The sequence below is a fragment of the Colossoma macropomum genome, unplaced genomic scaffold (genome assembly GCF_904425465.1).
Source record: "Colossoma macropomum unplaced genomic scaffold, Colossoma_macropomum, whole genome shotgun sequence".
NCBI lineage: Eukaryota > Metazoa > Chordata > Actinopteri > Characiformes > Serrasalmidae > Colossoma > Colossoma macropomum.
Genome location: NW_023494798.1, coordinates 1,399,021 through 1,420,100, shown reverse-complemented (window position 1 = coordinate 1,420,100; position 21,080 = coordinate 1,399,021). Strand labels below are relative to the sequence as shown.

General features: G+C 40.4%; 1 protein-coding gene across 1 annotated transcript in view; it reads right to left on the bottom strand.

Moving 5' to 3' along the window:
- Positions 1 to 21,080, bottom strand: part of LOC118818435 (transcription initiation factor TFIID subunit 4-like) — a 157,530-nt gene that overhangs the window by 94,640 nt on the left and 41,810 nt on the right. Inside the window, exons 9-10 of the mRNA XM_036585696.1 lie at positions 14,871 to 14,985; positions 4,198 to 4,367 (exon numbers count right to left, since the gene is read on the bottom strand). Of these exons, the coding sequence (XP_036441589.1) occupies positions 4,198 to 4,367; positions 14,871 to 14,985 (285 nt within the window). The remainder of the gene's footprint in view (positions 1 to 4,197; positions 4,368 to 14,870; positions 14,986 to 21,080) is intronic.

Sequence of the window (21,080 nt, the reverse complement as noted above, 5' to 3'; positions counted from 1 at the left end):
ACTATCACTTTTCTAAAAAACCCTCAACAAACCTCTTTTTTCAGGGTGTACATTTTGTGACAAAAGGCTAGCTAGTTAGCTTAAAAAACCTGGCCTAAACTGAAAAACTGAAAATCATTTCCTTTCTTAAAGGAACAGTTCACCAAAAGATCACTGATAAACATCCCAGCCCCCCCGACCACCTTTATCCCAAATTTAGTCAATGTATGTTTGATGTTCAAAGCTACAAGGCAAATGTAGCTAACAATGAATTGAGGTCTATGTCATCCAAAAACGTTTCTGCTGTACTGCAAAACTAAAGAAGGAAACTTTGGACATCGAACGTGTCATGGCAAATCGACTATGTGTAGAGTCTGCGGTAAACTGTGTACATTTGATATTTTAACTATTCCTTTAAAAGGCCTGTATCCTACATTTTCCTCATTTCATTTCCCACCTACAACATTTGTGTGGTTTTACGTACCAAATATATCATAATTTATTTTTACATGATCATTTTCCAACCTCTATTTTTTGTAATAGTGCTTGTCTTTGCTGTGAGGGTGCTCAGGCTAGACGACAAGACAAAGAGAGCGTTTAACACACATAGCGAGTTTAAGCTACAAATAAGAACACAAACTCCCAGATCTCCTCAGATCACACAACACAAACAAAGCTAAACTTACTGGACCGGTTTGTGCTTTTATGCGGAGCCATGTGGGTATTAGTATGAGTTTGAGAAACGCTGATATCACAGTGACAGTTGGAGAAACGTTTCGACGAACCAGCAGCTGAGCTGAAATTGTAAAGAGAGTGACTCGACGTCTGGATCCAACATTATAAACACGATAACAAGTCTAATCTGCCTGTTTTACACGCAGCTTCTCTCTTTGCGCTCTGCTGTTCAGGAGGTGTTCAAGCGCTCTTCACCGTTTTCTCTGCTCATTTAGCTTTCTGATTGGCTGTTGTTTGAATAACTCGTTGAGTAAATCTCTGACCTTCTCGCTGAGAGAAGGACTGAATGTTTTGAGTCATAAATATCAAAATATGTTTGATATTTGATGTTGGAGGGTATTTGATCACTCCAGAGTTTAATCGAAGGGCTAAAGATTCACTCGTTTCTCCTCTCGCACTACCAGATCATGATGATTGGCTGCCCTGTATTGTGCTAATTCGGAAAGCACTCAGAGCTGAAACACTCTTTATAACTTCAGTATGAATGGGCAGAGCTAGACAGATGTAGGCTGAATATGTGGATGTACGTAAATTGGTTTGTTCTTGTGACATCACAGACACAACGAATTCACACAGGCTGTTTATTTGTTTGTATATTTTCCCATATATGGACTGTATGGAAAATGGTACATTTTGAAACCTTGGAATGTTTAACAATGTTAAACTGCTTCAAACTCTTTTGTCGACGCTACGGGTCCTTTAAAGACGTGCAGAAAAGAATCATATACAACAGATAATTTCAGCATTCAGACGATTCTTTCTAACTGAATCATGGTGAAATTTGAGAATTCATGACACACTGAATCTTAACTGAATCAAATCATTGTGAGGTCAGAGATTTACTTCACCAATGACAAAAATAACTGCCTACTATTACTACTAATATATATTATTTGCTATTGTTATAATTATGACTCTCGATCCGCGCTTAACTTTACATTCCAAAACACTGAAAGCCGTAGCAGTATTCAGTGCCTCTTCCTGTAGCATTCGCCTCCACGGAGAGCAGGTCTGACCGTAGTCCTTATGAGAAAAGCTCAGGCCTGCTGGTCTAGCCCCAGTCTTTGATTTGAAAGAGAAGAGGAAAGATATGAGCTGCTTTCGTACCGGAGCGCTGCCTTCCTGCAGTCCACAGGACAACCTGACAGCCAGTCTTCAAACGGCAGGCCCATAAACTATTCATGCCGCGGCCCGCGGATTCACTCACGGAGCCGAGCGAGCCGCGGCGAGAGTCATTAGATGAGGAGACGAGCCCGTTTAAGAGAGTCGCGCGCATCGTATTCAAAAGCAACACATAGCGCCGACATCAGGCCGACACACCCTCTGTCTGTGGTGGTGACACAGTCAAAAACAATAAACAGATACGAAGAACACAAAGCCAAGCCAAAGAGAGGCGAACAGAAAGAAGGAGAGTTGCTCTTTTTGCCGCGAGCGTTTCGAGCCTGGCCTACATTCAGCAGAGATGAGTTCATGACGAACAGAGTGAGGAGCTCGACGATAACCACTGATCATGCTGAAGCTAATGGTCTTAGAGCTAACAGAGATACTGACAGTGTTGATGATGATGGAGACTCCTCTGAACAGCAGACTACTGTGAAAACCTGCTTTATTTCTGTCAGTATTATTAGTACTATTACAGATTTGCGTACTGTACTGGTTTGTTTTGCATTACTTTCTGAGTTTCTTTACTCCTTTTCTTGATCAGTGTTCAATTGAGAGGTGCCATGGGGTGAAGGTGGGGGTGGGGGTGGGGGTGGTCCTTCATGCTACTTGTACTTTGCCTATTGTATTCAATATTAACATTGTGGAGCCTCATCTTGAAAATAAAAACATTTGATGACAAAAAGGTGCATGATGGCATTTAGCATTTTACAAGCTGTGAATCCTCCTTCTCAAAATCACCCTTAAAAACAGTAATATTTGAAGCTGTCTGAACAAATTCACTGCCAATTTAATCAGTTTCCGTTTACACTGGCTGCACTAGACGTTCGTCTTAGGCTGGCTTTACATGGTGAAACTTTCATGCAACTAGTTTCATGTTGTGAGCTGTCTTAAACAATTTCTGTGTACCTTAACTGTTACACAAAGCAATTATTAAATCATGTAGTGTAGGCCCGTAAATAATGATTAAATTATTAAATTAGTAAAAATTCAGTTTCTTCACTAGTTAGCCAGATTAGCAGTTCATATTTCTGAAACTCTGGATTGTTCCTGCTTTAAACAGGTTCAGCTCTTCAATAAACCAATCTTCTGTTTGTTTTTCTTGCCAACTGGGCCAATCACATTAAAATGATGACATTTATTCTCACACGTGACATTATCAACAATACATGCAAAGAAGTTTCCACGAAGTTGAGACACTTCCACCGGTTGCGGCTGAGTTTCAAGTGAGTTGCAGGACGCTTCACATTAAGCAACTCAAGTGCAATTTAGTTCCATGTCAGCTTTAGGCTGTTTCACTCCTAGTTCTTTTTCTTTTCACTCTTAACTCTTTTCCTAAAAAATTACAAACCCAGGTGTGATTTGTCAGAGATTTGGCAGGGTTACAAGCACTATTATCTTCACATTAGAGCCAAAAAACCTACCATTTCTGACTTTATCTTAGCCTATCACTGTGTAAAATCCAGAGCTATATTTTCTTGATATATTACCCTTTCATTCATTTTTGTACTAAAACAGAGATGCTTGACATATGGGTATTACAGTCCAGGCAATAACAATACACCTTACTTCCTGATTGCAATTAATCAAGATGATAAATATGTTCTGTGATCCATTTGCCAAAACTATATGCTTTGCTTTGCTACCATTTTATTGCTTGACTGCCATTTTTAGCAGCAGCTCATGAACAATCTATCTATCAAGAGTCAAATGTCAAAACGGGCAGATTATGCAGACAGTACAGCGCTAGAAGAAGAGAAAAGCAGGGTGATGTTGAATTATCTCATTTGCTGCAGACCACTGGTAAAAAAAAAGAGCTCCCACCATCAGCACACTGACCAGGACTTATTTGAAAGCAGACCAACACCTGTGATTTTTGGTGGACTATGGTTTGTTTAGAGCACACCCAAGAGCAGGTGGCGTATTCGTACCTGTCAAAATGAACCAAAGAAAAAGTTCAATTGGTCCAAACCAAAGTAGATATGAAAGCACCATTCAAACTTCAAAAAACAGGCCCATCAAACTTCAAACTATTCAAACTGATCTGATTGGTCAGCACAACTTGGGGCCATGCATTGTGCATAAAACAGAACCTGTGTCTCTCAACGAAAAAAAAAAACAGAAAAAAAGGCACCAATGTCACAGGTACAGGGTGAACTCCTATAAATGACAGCCATAGCAAAATGCTACTGTGCTTAACAAATAGTCCTGTTTTTTGTTTTGGTTTGATGCGAGTCCATCCCTATATGTATGTATGTATATATGTATGTATGGTACAGATGTGACTCCAATACACACTGTAGCAGTGTATATGTGTCGTACCCGTCTCCAGGATGCGGCGGTGCAGCAGGCCTGTGGGCAGAAAGGCCTCGTCTTTACATGAGCGGATCTGCGTGCCCACCAGCTCCGAGTTGGTTGCTAAGATACGGGCGCTCTCCTCATTCAGGTTGACCCCGGCCATAGACGCCACATCATTGATGTCATCATCGTCCCTGAAACACATGACACAGTACTTATCACATCTGAGCACACTCACTGTGTTACCCTCACCTGAACACACCTGATCACTCAGTCAACCTTTATTTAAACTCGGACTACACTGAGAGTGACCCTCACTTACAATGCAGCCGAGCATTATACAAAAAAGAAGGAACGAAGAAGTTAAATAGAAATGAATGTTAGTAAAATTATAGCAAAGAAAGTAAATAAGACCAAAAAAAATTACTAAAACAATACATAAGACAAATAAGAATTAGGAAACTAAATCAATGAGTGTCAAACTTTTTGCCATAGCATCATTTGGTATCAAGTATCGTAATACTACGCTTGTTATCAGTATCGAAATCAAAGTTCTGGTCTTGTGACAACCCTAGGCAGAATAGCTGTTGTTTTACAGTTGTTTTTAGCCCCTCACATCTGAAAATTCAACTTTTCTACAAGTCACATATGTAAATATGCAGGACAGGAAGAAATACATAAATACGTCATATCAAAACCTATTTTACACCATTTGACAAAGCTAACTGCCCTTTTCACTGTGTGAATATTTCATTAAACTATCCAAGATTATTACCTTCTCCTGTAAAGTTAGAAAGTTTTGTAGCGACATGGACAATTTATTCACCACTGAAGGGGAATTTCACCAAATCTTTCTACATTTCTGGATAACTAAATCATAAAGACAGTCATTTAGAGTGGTTTGGTGTTAAACGCTCCGTTCTAGAGAAACTTACTGAGTTAGAATTGCTCACAGTGGTGGTGATAGGAACCAGACGTCCACCTCTAAAAGCTCCCTCACAGAAAGTTACTACATAAAGAGGTTACGAATATGCTGAGACACTGATTTGCGATAGTGGAGAGGTACATGCAGGGTGTTGTAAGGCAGCAGGATAAAAAATAAAATGTCTATATTTGTGTTGTAGATGTCACAACTCCTGGTTCCTATCACCACCACTGTAAAGAATTATGAATCATGCAGAAATTTAGAAAAATTGGTGGGATTCCCCTTTTGATGCCATAGAGCATGCTTAGCACCCAGTACATTTTCCAGCTGTTCTTAGGTGAAGCATATGCAGAAATAAAAAAGAAATTATTTCATCACCACTTCATCATCTTCATCATCATCATCATCATCATCAATATCACCACAAAACATTAACTTTTTATTAAAGTACGTGTTTTTTTTCTGCCTGTATGATCGAGGTCCACCGGCCTCCACCAGATCTCTATAATCATTACAGTCATCATCATGGGGCGTCTCCGACCCTGACTGACATCCCATGCATCCAGTTGGGGCCTTCACATTCCCGTTTCCATGGCAACAGTGTCCTAATTAGAGTGCATCAGCAGAGGAGAAGAGCCTGAGGCAGCTCAAAAAAACTCTCTCGCAAGGGTCACAGGGGTCAAAGTTCGCAGCGCTCCACACTCATTTATGTCCTGCGCTCCAGCTCTGATTCTGACAGAGACCCCCGCGCTTTGCCTGCGTTTATGCCCACCCTCGGTGCCCGTGTGTGGGCACAGGTCCCAGGCGTGGCCCCCTGCTGGAGCTATGCTGGCTCCGGCTCCTCTGCTGGGCCGTCCACAGTGTGTATGAGTGCTGACACCACGGTGGGAGGCCGACACACACTATTAGAGCTTCTCTTTTAGCGCGGGACGCTACACGGCGTTAGCCAAACGTCAGCTAACCGCACAGTTCGAGCGGTCAGCTCGAGGGGGTTGGCAGGGGTTAGGAGTCAGAGATAAGTCAGAAGTTATGCTCTTTTCAGCATCTACAATTCATCATTTTCAATTTGCGCTTAATACGCTTAATATGTTGCAGCTCTTCTTTCACCACATTTTACAGAGCTTTGTGCACTTTTACTTTGCGAACTCTGTGGTTAGCTTAACTGAAGTATATACATTTGCCCTACATATGTTTTTCCTCCCCACTATCACTGGTTATGTTTACATGCAAGGACTGCTGCTAATCCATTTGAATACATTCCGATTGAGGTGTTTATCTGCTCACTCTACTCAAAAATCTGATGAAAATCTCCATTTATAGGCACACTACAAGTAATCCGATCCAAAACTACATGCATATGTAGAGAACAACTTAGTGCAGACGTTACCATGACAACAAGCGTCACGTGAGTCCAGTCAGAGTGAGATGAGCAGCAGTGAGCAGTGCTTGTGTTTTTAATCGCTTTAAAATGATGTCAGACTCAGGAAAACGTCCTTCACATGTCCTTATTAAAGAAGGCCGAGAGGAAGACGTCGTGTTCTGAGACACATAAGCTGGACGTCCGTCCCACCGCCGTCTTTTAAAGATCAGAGCATAAACTTCGTCTCCTCTGCAGACCAGTTTCTGCTCCGCCATGCTGAACGGTATAAACTTTCACTATGACGTGACGAACATGATCAGAACGGACTTAAACTTTCTGATAGGGAATGTAATCAGATACAGGCATTTAAACAATGATTATTCTTCTATTTAAACGAGTATTTACAGGATTACCCACCTCATTCAATCGGATAGAAATTGTATTCCAACTGGCCTCAATCGGACTAGACTATTCTATTCCAATTAAGCTATTATTCGAATTATTAACGGATTATCAGGCTGCATGTAAATGTGATTACTGTGTCATTTAAATCACAAGGTTATGTAGCTGAAATAGGAATATTGATGTGTACCTGCTACTTAAAGACTGAGAATTTCTCAGCCTCACTAAAATATCTAGTGCAAACAAGCAAGCTTTGACAGTGTGGTAGTTCAGAGGCTAAACGGCTGCAGTGTTGGAATATTATTAAAGTAGTGAATAGTTATAATAGTAGCCTTACTTTCATGTAACCTAGTGACGTCACTTAAACATGCTAAGACTGTCAGCTTGTCAGCTAGCTTAGCTCATATTCATATTGGCTTCTTAATGTTGTGAAGGTTTAGAGGGAATGGGGGTGGGGGGGATGTATATATGTATATATATCGGCTTTGGAGCATTTTTTGCTCACATTAGGATGTCATAGCTGCAATAACATTTTTCCCAACAAAAATATCTTATATCTGGGAATATTTGGGAATGTTCCCAACTACAATATATAGCACGGCTTAAGCGACTGATTGGTTTCATTTTGAAAAATCCTACTTTTTCTTTTTCTTCTTCCACATATACAGGAAAAATAACTGTATGACTTTTTGGAAAAGGAACACTATGCTCCTTGCAAGTCAGTCTCAGAAGCTCCACCCACAATGTACATGACCACTCAGATGGCCAGAACTACTGGCATTTTGTCATTTACATTCAGATTGGCTACAAGCACGTTCATGTGTCTGTGCGTCCATGCAGCAGATTTAAATCTGACTGATGGGAAACAAACCCACTCTTGAGCACTGCAACGTTTTTGTATCAAGATACAGTCGTAAGTGTTGTGAATCTGTGAATTTTGTGTTGAAAAGTTTTGCAAAAGATTTCTTTGAAGAATTCAGAAGCTAAAGGCATCCTCACGTTTTTCCATGCTGAACACTTTGCTCCCTGTGGGTTTGTTTTTGTTGCAGCCCAGTTTTAAAAGTTGCCCACCTTAAACGTCACACAAAAACGATGGTCCGTGGTAGGGGTGGGCGATTTGGCAAAAAAGTTACATCACAATACCTTGAGACATTTTCATGATACAAAACATGCAACACTATAATTAGTTTTTCTGAGATTTCATAAATCGTAACAGACAAAATTGAAACGGTAGTGCCACATCTAAAAATACTATAACAACTACAATGATTCTTATTCAGTGTTTCGCAAACTGCACCGCACTAAATCCATTTAAATAGGCCTCATTATGCTTTATAAACACTTTATAAAGAAACATAGTTTGTCAGTGTTCTTTAAGAATGATGATACCCACAATATGCTCAAAATAGCTTAATGTGACATAGTTTATCACGATAACGATAAAAATATTGCCCAAACTGCAAGACTCTGACGACTGCTTTGCTAACCTGGTAGCGGTTAGCTGGCTAACATGCTCAGCTAAGTTTTAGCAGACAGAAAGACGGCGGAAAAACGGGACAGAGGACAGTGTGGCAGAAGAGGGTCACGGAAGCTTCCGGAGCGCGGTGGCCACTGAAAAAGTGCCGCCGGGAACAAAGGTTGTCCGTAACATGCGGCCCTGACAGCTTAATTAGCAATGCTGCCAAAGATTTATTGGTTTATCAATCAGTGCTTGCAGCTACTGCTCCCCTCAGGGGTGGAGGGACATGGCCATTACTGTGCACTCTGTGGCCCAGCCCAGCGCGACACACACACTGATCTGTCACGCAAAGACAACACCCACCCACCAACCCACACACACAGAGCTCTACAGGTCACCTAAACACATCCACACACTTATACACACCAACATAATGTTGTTAAGTGATCACTGGAGTTGTACTTGCTGTAAAATAGTGTAGTAGCAATACAGTTTCAGATAAGAGCTGATCCATATTATCTGTAGTGTTACTGGTGTCAGACAACACTACTGATTTTTTAATGTTCGTGATACTGATACAAAACAAAAGCGGGGCTTAAGTGAAAATCAACTGAAATGCCCGTCATTTGCTGGGCGCTTCTGAGAAAGTTTGGTTTGGTTTGGTGTGAAATGCTCCATCCAGAGAAACTCACCAAGTCAGAATTATTCACAGTGGTGGTGATAGGAAGAATTTACTGCCTCTAAAACAGGGACCCAAATGTTAAGAAGAGCCATTTATCCTTTCAGTAAAAATCAAACCACCTTGGGAGCCACATTTTATCTCCATTTTACCATCTTGGCTGTAAATATGTCTCAGTATGTGCTGATGTACTAGTATAGACTAACGAATTTAATATAAACAAAAAAGCAGACTTACTTTGCTCTGTTTTAAGCTTTAGCTCAACTATAGCTGCTTTTCTCACATCTCTGGCAGGAATCTCAAAAGTGGAACAGTTTCTTGTAAAATGTTTCTCAACGTTCGACTTTTTACGAGGCTGAAGTCAGCTTCTCACTCGCCAGCTTCTTGTTCAAATTTTCCCGTTCCACCTTAAATGGTGCCTGAGGCGCCAGAACGAAACTGCGGCACCTTTTAAGGTGGAACGGGAAAATTCAAACAGGAAGCTGGCGTATAAGAAGCTAAACTTCAGCTTCGCGACTTTTTAGTGTTTGACAGTTTCTCGTTGCAGATTAAACGTATCAGGAAACCTGTGAATGTAATGCAAATAAGTAAATTTGTATCCAAATTGGCGATGTTCATCTTAAATCTCTCTCTTTGCTGTTTCGTTAGCTACTGGCTAGTTGAGACTGTCTACGCTGCTATGGTGACCCGGTCTAGTCTGCAAAGAGATCTTCAGGGTTAAAGGGTGAATTAGCAGATATAGGCTATATCAAATCAAGACCATTTATTGTTGTTATTTTATTGCAAAGAAGGATTATTTTATTTTTACCTAAAAATCTAATTTTGCTGTGGAGCCACAACAGGGCAGTTAAAGAGCCGCATGTGGCCGACCCCTGATCTAAAAGGTACATCAGGGTGTCGTAAGGAAAAAAAAGTTCCCAAACAAATTGGATTTTTTTCAGATTTACCAACTTTTTGCATTTCATCAACATACAAAAACACTCAGAAGACATGTTTAGGTTCACTGGTGGTTCTGGATAGTAAATAAAATGGTTTTGCTGCATTAAAGACACTGTAAGCCTTGATTCCTATCATGAAATGTTCAGAAAACAGAACCAAACAGTCCAATCAAAACAAGCCATGCCAGACATTCTGTTAACAGAGAGTAGCGGTATTCAGGAAACATAGGCCTTATGTTTACCTTATTAATGCTTAAATATCATGTGACATTTTAATACCATGATATAGTTTTAAAATATTGCAGTACTGAATTTTATTGCTCCCACTTAACACTATTTCAGATATAATTATGCATCCCTAGCAGTCAGGAATTAGCCCAAAGGGCAGGCTAGTTTTAGACACTGCAACAACAGCAGCTTTCAAACAATGCCAACTCCGGAGCACCACACCTACATCTTACAACACCCATATTTGTCTGTTAACAGCTTTCCCCAGGGCACCAGTGGAGCTGTGTCAGCAAATCCTGATTAGTGCCGTGAGCAACTTTGGAGGAAAAAACACTGCACAAACAAAAATCTTTTTTTTTTTAGTTTATTTATAAGTTACATTTTATTTAAGTTTCTAAAAGCACTTGCTTAAGCAAGCATTCATGCTAACAAAAACAGGACCTTTCCAGGACAAATTCCAGGAAAATTTCCATTACATATACACAACAGCTGCTGCTCATGAAATGTCACCTTACAACGATGCACAGCAACTGACACTCCTAACACCGAAGTCAGCAACACAACCTTTAACTACTCCTTACTGTCTGAGAGCTGCAATGACACACATTCACCCACACCTCCTTCAACCAATCATCATTTCAGGTATCAGCTTTAACAACCGGCCTGTTGCTAAGTCGGGACAACAGCATTGAAAATCACTTGCCCACTTGGGCAGGCTGCCTTTCTGATGTTTTTAGGACCCAATCGATCAGGTGAACAACACATTTGATATTGTCTTCATTTGCTTTTATATCCAAACACTACCTCGCCACTGCGGTCTAATCCAGTTTAATCTCGCCTTTTTGCAGTGCGAGGCATCACTGATAATGCCAGCATATGTGACAAAACTTCTAATAACATTTTATTCTTTAAAGATGCACTATGTAAGATTTTTTTTGTTAAAACTGAAAGAGGTAGCATTACGGAGTCAGTAGGGAATGAAGGCTAAAATATGGTGTGCGAGCACTGCTGCACGTCGCCCTGTAAAGCCTGAAATAATCATTTAAAATTCAGACATGTGGAGTCAGGAGTTTTTACACCACAGCTCAAAAATAAGGTCCGGCTCGATGTTTCGGCCTCAAATGCAACATCGACATTATCCTGATGAAGATATGATGATAACAGTAGAAAATTCACTCACATCCTTAGACGAAAAGACGTCATTTATCAAGTTTTGACCAAGTTCTCTTTTTTTGTTTTCCCCCAATTTTCTCCCCAGTTTAGTCGTATCCATTTCCACCCACTAGTTAGGACTCCAATCACACAACACCACCAGGAGGGCAAAAGCACAGGTTTCCTCCAAGTCCTGTGAAGCACCACTGCATCTTTTTGAACTGCCGCTAATGCAGTGTTATTTGACAGCTGAATGCGCTCGGAGGAGAACACTAACCGCCAGATCTGTTATGTCAGCTAACAGACGCCTGCGTTAGCGCTGAGTGATATTCTTACCCACCCAGAGAGGGCGAGGCCAACTGTGCTCTCTTGGACTCCAGCCACAGATGGTTGTAGTTGTAGTCACCACAGAGTTCTTCAAAACTTACATAGTGCGGTTTTAAGAAACTTTACTTCCTCACTGGAAAATTTTTCTAGGGTCAATTTTGACCCATCCATACTACAGACGTACTGTACAGTGTTTAGGTCTTAAGTAGACAAACAAAACCAGATCAGTGCCATTCAGGTTACAGAAAACACTGCACAAACACTTTACACTGTTATGAAGTACCTCTCAACACCATCTCTGTACCACACAACAGTGGTATTAATTTATATTACAGAAGACACTCAAGCCTTCCCTCTCTCCCTCTCTCTCTCTCTCTCTCTCTCTCTCTCTCTCTCTCACAAAAATAATTACAAACAATACAAACCGTTTGTCCTAGAAAAGTTATTTCTTTAAATCTTATTTACACCTGAACAGTGTTTTTAAAGGCAAACTATCACTAATTTTATTTTCATAATAAATTGATTTCCCCGAAAAAGTTATTTCTTTATACTTATGACTGAAAAATGTTTTTGAAAGCAAAATCTAAATAATTTTATTTTAATAATAAGTTGATTGCCCTTGAAAAGTTACTAATTTAAAGCTTATTTATATTCGCTAAATGTTTTTAAAAGCAGAAATATGTTCAGGACAGTATAAACTCCTTTCAGGTCAGTAAACTCTCGGTTCACTTACCTAATTGGGCAAGGTTCACGTTGAACCCTGTGTTTGATCACGAGTCACAAAAATATTTAAACTGACCGTTACAACCTGCAAGAAACTCACACAGCGTTCACATATCTGTCCACACGCAACTCTAGCATTACTACTACAAACTACAATACATATGAAAGGCATCTGCAGCTAAGAATATGCTAAAATGTGCAATCTCTGTGATTTAATGGCCCAACTTTACACTTTTCTAGGACTTCACTAATTTAAAACCTAGTCTACAAATTCTGAGTTTTTCCAGGACGTATGGAACCCTGAAGGTAACATCCCCGCCAACATAAACAACACAGGCTGCTGGACTGGGGGGTAACGGGCTATGGGACATGTCCAGTTCTTTACAGTGTACGCTGTGGCAGAGAGACAAAGCGAGATGAGTAAAGATCCAGATGTTTAAGAGGACACAGACAAAGTGACTGGAAGATGAGCATGTTTTCACGCAGAGAGAAGACAGGTGAAAAGACAGGAGCAGAGGAGTGCAGATGAGCTCCTGCAGCCGGCCTTCGCTCAGAGACTCGCCTGCAGTCACCTGCAGCAGCTCAGGGAAATGCTGCCCCCGTGTGACAGCTCTGGGTATCACATCATGTTTCCCACGCAGGTAAATGCGGGTGACGGGACAGTGTGAAAACATTCTATCATGATATCAGAGACAAAAACTATACAGGCCGTCAAGATTACTTGATTAACCTCCTCAATTAATTGTCAAAGATAAGTTAGTCGTTTACATAATGGTCATGCATATTTAAAATATTTCTACGTCTCAATCTTTGTGTACATATTACGCAGCCATTTATATGAATTTTTTATCGCAGCATTTATTAAATGAACAGATGTTATAGGTTTAACTATTTACAAGAAAGTGTTTGGATTTTTTTAAAGGCTATGCAGTTTGTTATTGTTCATGTACACCGTCTGGCCTCCTTTTAAAACTCTAAATACTAGATTAACCATCAAAATATCGGTCAGATTACTCGATTACTAAAATAGGAGAGAGGAGCTGGTTAGCATTAGCTTAGTTAGCATGCTAACAGCTCAGCTCACCGCAGAACATGTTCTATTCCGGTTAACTAAAGCACTGATAATGCTTCAAATCTGAGGGAGTAAAGTAGAACAGCCGGCGCTAAAGGGACAGAAAGGAGAAATAAAACCTGCTCTGTGTTGTTTGGATCTGTGGCCTGATCAGCTAACTTAACATTAGCTTAGCAACCAGGCTACAGACTCAAACAGCACCACATACCACAGCACAGGTTTGATTCTGACTGACTGCTGCTCTGCTGACACGAGTGTAGATGATAAAAAAAAAACGAATGTCCGAGAGGTAAAGCTGAGTGAATGACAGCTAAAACTGAACCTGTTCTGTGGAGTTCTGGACTGTAGGGTTTTGGCTAAGCGAACAACAGCTTAGTTAAGAAGCCAAATGTGCCACACACACAGCACAGACTGGTTTCCAGCTTACTAATGCTAAAATGACATCTGTTTAGCAGACATCTGAGAGCGGTGAGTGGGACTGACTGGTGACAGAAAGCCCAAATCGAGCATGTTCTGTGGTGAGTGGAGCTCTTAATCATCGATGAGTCGCTATCATGCTAGTTTTTCAAAGGGTTTTCCTGTCTCTGCTTTCTCCCTTCGTTTTATCAATGTCACCTATCAGTGAACTCCCTCATCACCATTCAGGGACCTTTCTAAAATATAAATGGGTGGAATGTGTTTATATATATTCTGTTCATGTGTGTACATATATATATATATATATATATATATATATATATATATATATGCACATATCCCTGTTGTCAGAACAAAACCTTTTATCTCCATTTTTGCCATTTTTCAGTTTTTGACATAATTTGAAAATGCCTGTTGAACTTTACACTGTGTGTAAATTTCATGAAGAATGGACCGAAAGAAACGGCCCAAAATGACTTGAAAAAAAGTCTGGTTCCATTGACCTACATTAAAAGTGGATTATGTGTTTTCCTTCTCCTGTAAAGTTCTCATTTTTGGAGATACAAGGTTTTGTTCTGACAGCAGAGATACATACATACATGACGTATGTGTATATATATATATATATATATATATATATACATATATATTATATATATATATACACACATTAATTTTAGTAATAAATATACAGTGTAATGTTCTAAAACAAACTATTAAAAAAAATTGATGCCCCTTGATGCTTCACAACAGCCAAGACTGCACCGCAAATCTAATACATACAGTATGGACCAAGCAGTTACAAGCTAATAAAGCATATGTATGCAACGAAACCACTGGAGTCTAATTTCTCCACATATACTGGAATCGTGCAAAAAAGTAAAGCTAACAAAATGCTTTGTAGCTTTTTTTTCTTTTTGGCCATCCGCTCACTACAAACATCATACTTCGGTCCCTAAAATTTGGGCACCCATGTTCTAATGCAAACTCTCCCCCTGTAGGTGCAGTGGTGTACCTGAAGGAGCCTCCCCCGGGGTCGTTGAGTTTGTTCTTCGGGGTCCCTGAGAGCTGGACGGGAAGCGCTGTGGGGCTTTTACTCGTCTGCACAACTGGACATTTCCCTACAGCACCTGGACAAAAGAAGCAGGGAAATTATTAAGTGATGAACCAAATCATCTGCAGCTACGGTGTTTTATATAAGCTAACTTCACTGTCTTTTTCCACACGTTATTATTTTCACACTTTCCACAACAACCCAGTTGAAAAAATAACTCAAACACTTCTGACTGTACATGTTTTCAGGTGATGTTGTCAACTTTTGCACTTTGTGTTTACGTCCTGAAGTCTCCGCTCTGTGAGTTTGTGTAAACACTAGGGCTGTCAAACAATTAAAAGAATTAACTGTGATTAATCCCATTATTTTGTTGCTTATTTTTAAAAATTTAACCCTAAAGAAAAATCATTTAAAAAGCAGAGCATTTTGTTATAGTTAAGTAAACAGATAAAATAAGCTTAATCAGAATGAATTTATTACAGTCAATGATTCAAAAATACACAAGAAACACAGAACCAGAACATGAAACTCACAAGAACGCAGGCTGAACATGATAACAAGCCAAACGTAGTTTCTGATTTTCATCACCTACATCCACTGAGACAGTGGCTGGATGCTCCAGCTCCTCCACGACAGGCCCTTTTCACAAGAAACGAAAGGGCATAAACGCTCAGTAAAATAAGTTCTGCTTTTGCCTTATGGACAGTTATTACCCTCAGAAATACAGGCGTTCGGCTCACCATGGAAAGGCGTCTCACTTTATCTTTGTCATAGTTGTCAAGATTGAAATTCAAGGATGCAGAATGTTTGAAGAAACAAACAAACAACAATGTGGGAGTCCAAACTAAATAAAGGTGGTAAATGCTTTATGGAAAAATTCCTTCACAGCTATCAGAGTACAGTAATGTCAGCTAACATCTACTAAGGGATGAATCGATGGAGGTGAAACTACTATAATCAAAACGCTACATTAGCCATGTTAGCTAGAGATGCTGACACAGCTCACTTACAATAAACTAGTTGCCAAAAAGCTAAAGACGCACACATGCCAGCAGGGGGCGCTTCAGGTCGTCAGGGTCCGTAGCGCCACTGTAGACGTTTTACCCACACACCGGCTCCAGCGAACATACATCTACCCGCTGAGCACCCGCTCTCTCAGATACTGCCAGTTTTAAGGGGGAGAAAATGAAAACTGTTCCTCTGAAAGCGGCTTCAGCAGCAACTTTAAAGCATGAAGTGCTTGTTAACGTTGGTCAGCAGTGCTGAAATGCAGACACAGAGGTTCTTTTCCTCCGTATGACAAAGTTTATTCTTTTTCCTCTGCTCATTCTCAGCTGAGATAAATTTGTTTTTGCTTCAAACTCAAACACTTTAGTAAGTTGTACACATTTTAGTAGTCATCGTTGTTACTGTTATTGCTTTACCGGAAGCAGCGTTAAGAGTCCTTTCAGGAGAAAAAATGAGAAAAGAGCCTATTTGTAGCTTCTCACTCTCATAGTGCATGCCTTGCTTTAAAGGAACCTGTAGCTCTCACCCTTCTGTTGCTTTTGTTAGTTTGCTGCTTGTTTATTTATCCCTAGTTCTCCAACGGACACTGTCCAGCGTAGTCTGCTGAAAGCGTCCTCCTGTGCCAACTTTACTGACGTTACTGATAAAGACGGCATCAGCACTGTATTTAGTTGATTCACCACATCCTTCAGTGATGAAATTTACCAGTGCAGTAGCTGAAAATAAGTTCGGTTTTATGAAGGAAGCCTTTAATGAAATGTCTTGTCATTTAAAGAACAGGAGGACTACAGTCTCAGAGTCACAGCAACACTGCAATCAGCTGGGTTTTAGGCTGGACTATGGATAGCTTAAAGGGTCAAACTCAAAATGTGTAAACGGCATCAAAAACTTAGTGACGTTAATAGTTTATCGTGTGAGAGCACTATTGACACATTAACTTTGATACCACATGCTGTATGTGCAGAGTTTGTTTAATGTTCTTTTGGTAGTTAATTCTATGGGGATCAACTAAACCATCTGAATTTCTCTCTGGGGATCAAAAAAGCAACCATATAGGAAACAGTGCTGATTTGCATATTTGTGATTTGTACTCACTGCTTCCTTCTGCTACTCTACTATAGTAAAATTACCAGTGTGATGGGGTCTCTGTTTGGTTTAGGTGAGTTGATGAAAAGTTCTGATTGTGTGCTGAATGATATTTACACTATGTTACACTATTTCTTCAGTGAATTCAGAATTTCAGAAAAAGGACAGTGGTCAGTTCCCTCGATTTGAGGTAATCAGGTCAGCCAAGGCTTTCAAGCAACCAGTTCTGTCATCATATTAAGACGATTGCTTTGGTTTGCACTAGGGGTGGGAATCTCTAGGCACCTCACGATTCGATTCGATTACGATTCAGAGGCTGCGATGCGATTATAAAAGATTATCGATGCATCTTTTTTTTCTATATAGCATTTATATTTTCTCACTGTGTGAGCTCAAGTTTCGAGTTCAAGTTTCAAGTTTATTTGTCACTTATACAACATGTCAGGACATTTATGCACTGAAATGCTTGTGGTGAGGCTCAGATAATCACTCTACAGAAAGTAAATAAGTAAAAATAAAAATACAAGAAAAACTAACTGACATATATTAAATATACACAGAATATAGAGACAATATACATTTTAAAGTGACTGAGAGACTCGGTGTTGTTATTTAAAGTGACTTGGTACTTTTAAACCAAAGTATCTGTAATGATCCATAATGAATTTACTTCCAATGTCTTTTTTAATAAAACAAATGGAGGTGATGTGGTTAGTGAACTAGATGGCTCTCATTCACTGCTCTTGTTTGGAGCATGAGAAGCTGCTGCTACTCATCTGTGATAAAATGCGCAGTTACGGTGAAATAAGATCCAGTGGTGATAGATGTCAACGCAGCACATGTTACACCTGTCCTACCCGTTTTATTCAGTGATTCCATAACTTCTTTTTTGGTCTCGTTGTAGAAAGTGGGGGCATCACTGTGTCAGTAAAATATCTTCGAGACAGGGCGTGTGCAACATAGCGCGAAAACCCTGTTTCACAACAACTGAGAACCGGCGTGCAGACTGCAGGTCACATAGCAGTGATGCGTTATTCGCATTCATAAGCAGCGCAGTTGGTCTCCTGGTACGTTAAATCTTCAACGAGAGACTGTCACACACTAAAAAGCAGTGAAGCTGAAGTCGCTTCTCTTTCGAATTCTCCCGTTCCACCTTATATTCTCTTTTCAGTTAAAACAATGTAGACAAACCTGCCAAATAAAACTGTAGTGAATAATAAATAGACAGAGTTAAACATGTGGCTGTTTATTAAGGGCGATCCATCCATCCATCCATCCATCATCTAAACCGCTTATCCTTCTGGGTCGCGGTGGGGTGCTGGAGCCTATCCCAGCTGTCATCGGGCAGAAAGCAGGATACACCCTGGCCAGGTCGCCAGTCCATCGCAGGGCAGACAAACACATCCACACACTCACACCTAGGGGCAATTCAGCATGTCCAATCAGCCTGACTGCATGTTTTTGGACTGTGGGAGGAAACCGGAGTACCCCCACGCAGACACGGGGAGAACAGACAAACTCCACACAGAAACGACCCTGGTCACCCGGCCGGGAATCGAACCCAGGCCCTTCTTGCTGTGAGGCGACAGCGCTACCCACTGCGCCACCGTGCCGCCTGCAGAGGGCGATGACAGCCTTAAATTGAACTTGAAATGGGAGTGATACTCCTCGTTCAACAGCAGGGGGCGCACTCACAAAATTCTTGTTCGATCGATGTTACTAAAATGTCCACTTCACACTTTTGTTTTTGCCAATGTTTTACCAAGGTTTGCCAAGGTTCTCCTAATTTGAATTAAGATGCCGTAAGTTAAGATATATTTAAGCAACAGAACACGAGAGGGAGTGTGTTATCGCGAAATAACACCACAACCTCGAGTGTTCTATTGCTTTTATACAACAGTTAAATAAATAAAGTAATAGATTAATAAACTGGGCCGTGAACGCGGCGTTTAATATGTCTTAATGTTCGCAGTTCCTTCACCAAATTATAGTTCTTTAACAAGCAGCTCATTGCTACGTCAGAGTAACGAGCTCCGCCCACTCGCTGCGCAGCCGGCAGTTCGTTCTCCAGCTCCTTACACTAAATTCCCAAACTGTCATCACCACTGAGCAGCTTTTCAGTCGGCAGCTGAGACAGAAGAACAGCTGAACAACCTGGAATCAGCCAGAAATGAACCCAATACCATTCGCCAAACTAAATGGGCTGTAAGATGCTTTACAGACTGGCTGCAACAAAACAACATTAATACTGATCTGGCAAAAACTGACAAAACTGAGCTGAACTTGATATTGCAGCAGTTTTATGGCTCAGTCTGATTTGGTCAGACTCTGAAGATCAGACTACACATTTGGCGAATGGTATTGGATTCATTTCTGGCTGATTCCAGGTTGTTTAGCTGTTCTTCTGTCTCAGCTGCCGACTGAAAAGCTGCTCAGTGGTGACGACAGTTTGGGAATTTAGTGTCGTCTCATCTTCAGAGTCTGACCAAATCGGCCGGTCAAATGTGATCTTGGAAGTGTCCATTTTCTGTTTGTGGCAAAGTAAGAAGTAAAAACGTTCAAATGGTTTGAGCGTCTCCTACAGCTGTCAAAGTCGTTGCTTAGCAACAGCGTCTCAGAGGAGTGTTTGTGAAAAACCTGTGATGTTACAGCGAAATAACAGCACAGTTAGAACGCTGCTCAACCAATCAGCTTGCGTGGCCGGAACTGACTGTTGTATAATTCCTAAATAAAGAATTTCTGTAATTGGAATTTGTTAAAAAATCTTGACCTGTCAGATCTTAATTTAAGACTAAAGATATGATAATAAGGCGCATGTGCACCACGGCCATCTCTACAGCTGTGACAGCTTAATGGCCCTAATAAAATAATAACTCTGGAACACTTTTACAGTAAATCTACCCTGAACTGTGAGTTTCTTTGGGCAACACCTGATAAATAAACAAGTAAACAAATAAATGTATTGACAGCCTTGACTCAGTCATTCGGTCTCTCTGCAGGGAAAGAGAAAAAGACAGACCTATCAGCCATTTATCTCTCTTTCCGTGCCTGCGTTTATCCGTTTATCTCATTCTACCCCTGTGTCTGTTTCCATTCCCACTCTGTCTCCTCTCCTACTCCATCTTTCCTCTTATCTCTCTCTCTATCTCTCTTGCCTATCTCTCTCTATCCCTTTCTTTTCTCATTTCTCTTCTATCTGTCCCTCTCTATCTCTTTCTTTCTTATCTTTTTGTTTCTTCTCCCTCTCTCTTCTATCTCTCTCTGTCACTTCTGACTATCTGTCTATCCTTCTCCCTTCTATTTTCAATCCTATTTGTCCATCTGTACATCCTATCTTTCTTTCCTATCCTTCTTTATTTTCTATCTCTTCCCTCTCTCTTCTATCTCTCTTCTGTCTCTCTCTCTTCATTTGTCTTCTTTTTTCTTATCTGTGCTTCTCTCTCTATCCTTTCTATCTCTCTTTTTGTTATCTTTCTCTTTATTTTCTATTTCTCTTCCCTTTCTCTTCTAGCTCTCTCTTCTGTCTGTCTCTCTATTCATTTCTCCTCTTTTTCTCCTATCTGCCCCTCTCTCTATTCTGACTTCCTATCTTCATTTTATTTATCTCCCTTTCTCTGCAATCTATTTTCTTTCTCCCTTTCTCTTCCATCTCTTCGTCATCTGTCTATTCTCCTCTCTTTCTTTCCCATGTTTCTTTTATTTTTTATTTCTCTTCCCTTTCTCTTCTATCTCTCTCTAACCCTTCCTCTTCTCTCTTTTCTCCTCTGTCCATCTCTCAATCCTGACTTTCTCTGCTACCCATCTCTCTTTTTCTATTTCTCTCGCTTTCTCTATTTTTTTCTTTCTTATCCATCTCTGTCATCTGTCTATCGTCCTCCTTTTGTCCTTTCTTTTTCATCTGTCTAACCCTGTCCCTTTCTCTTCTCTTACTTTTATCTACCTCTTTTTCTCTATCTCTCTCCCTCTGTCCTCTCTTTCTCTTTTACATTTCTCCCTTTATTTTCCATCTCTATCCCTTTCTTTTCTCTGTCCTACTTTCTCTTTTACTTCTATCTCCCTTTCTCTTTATCACTCTTT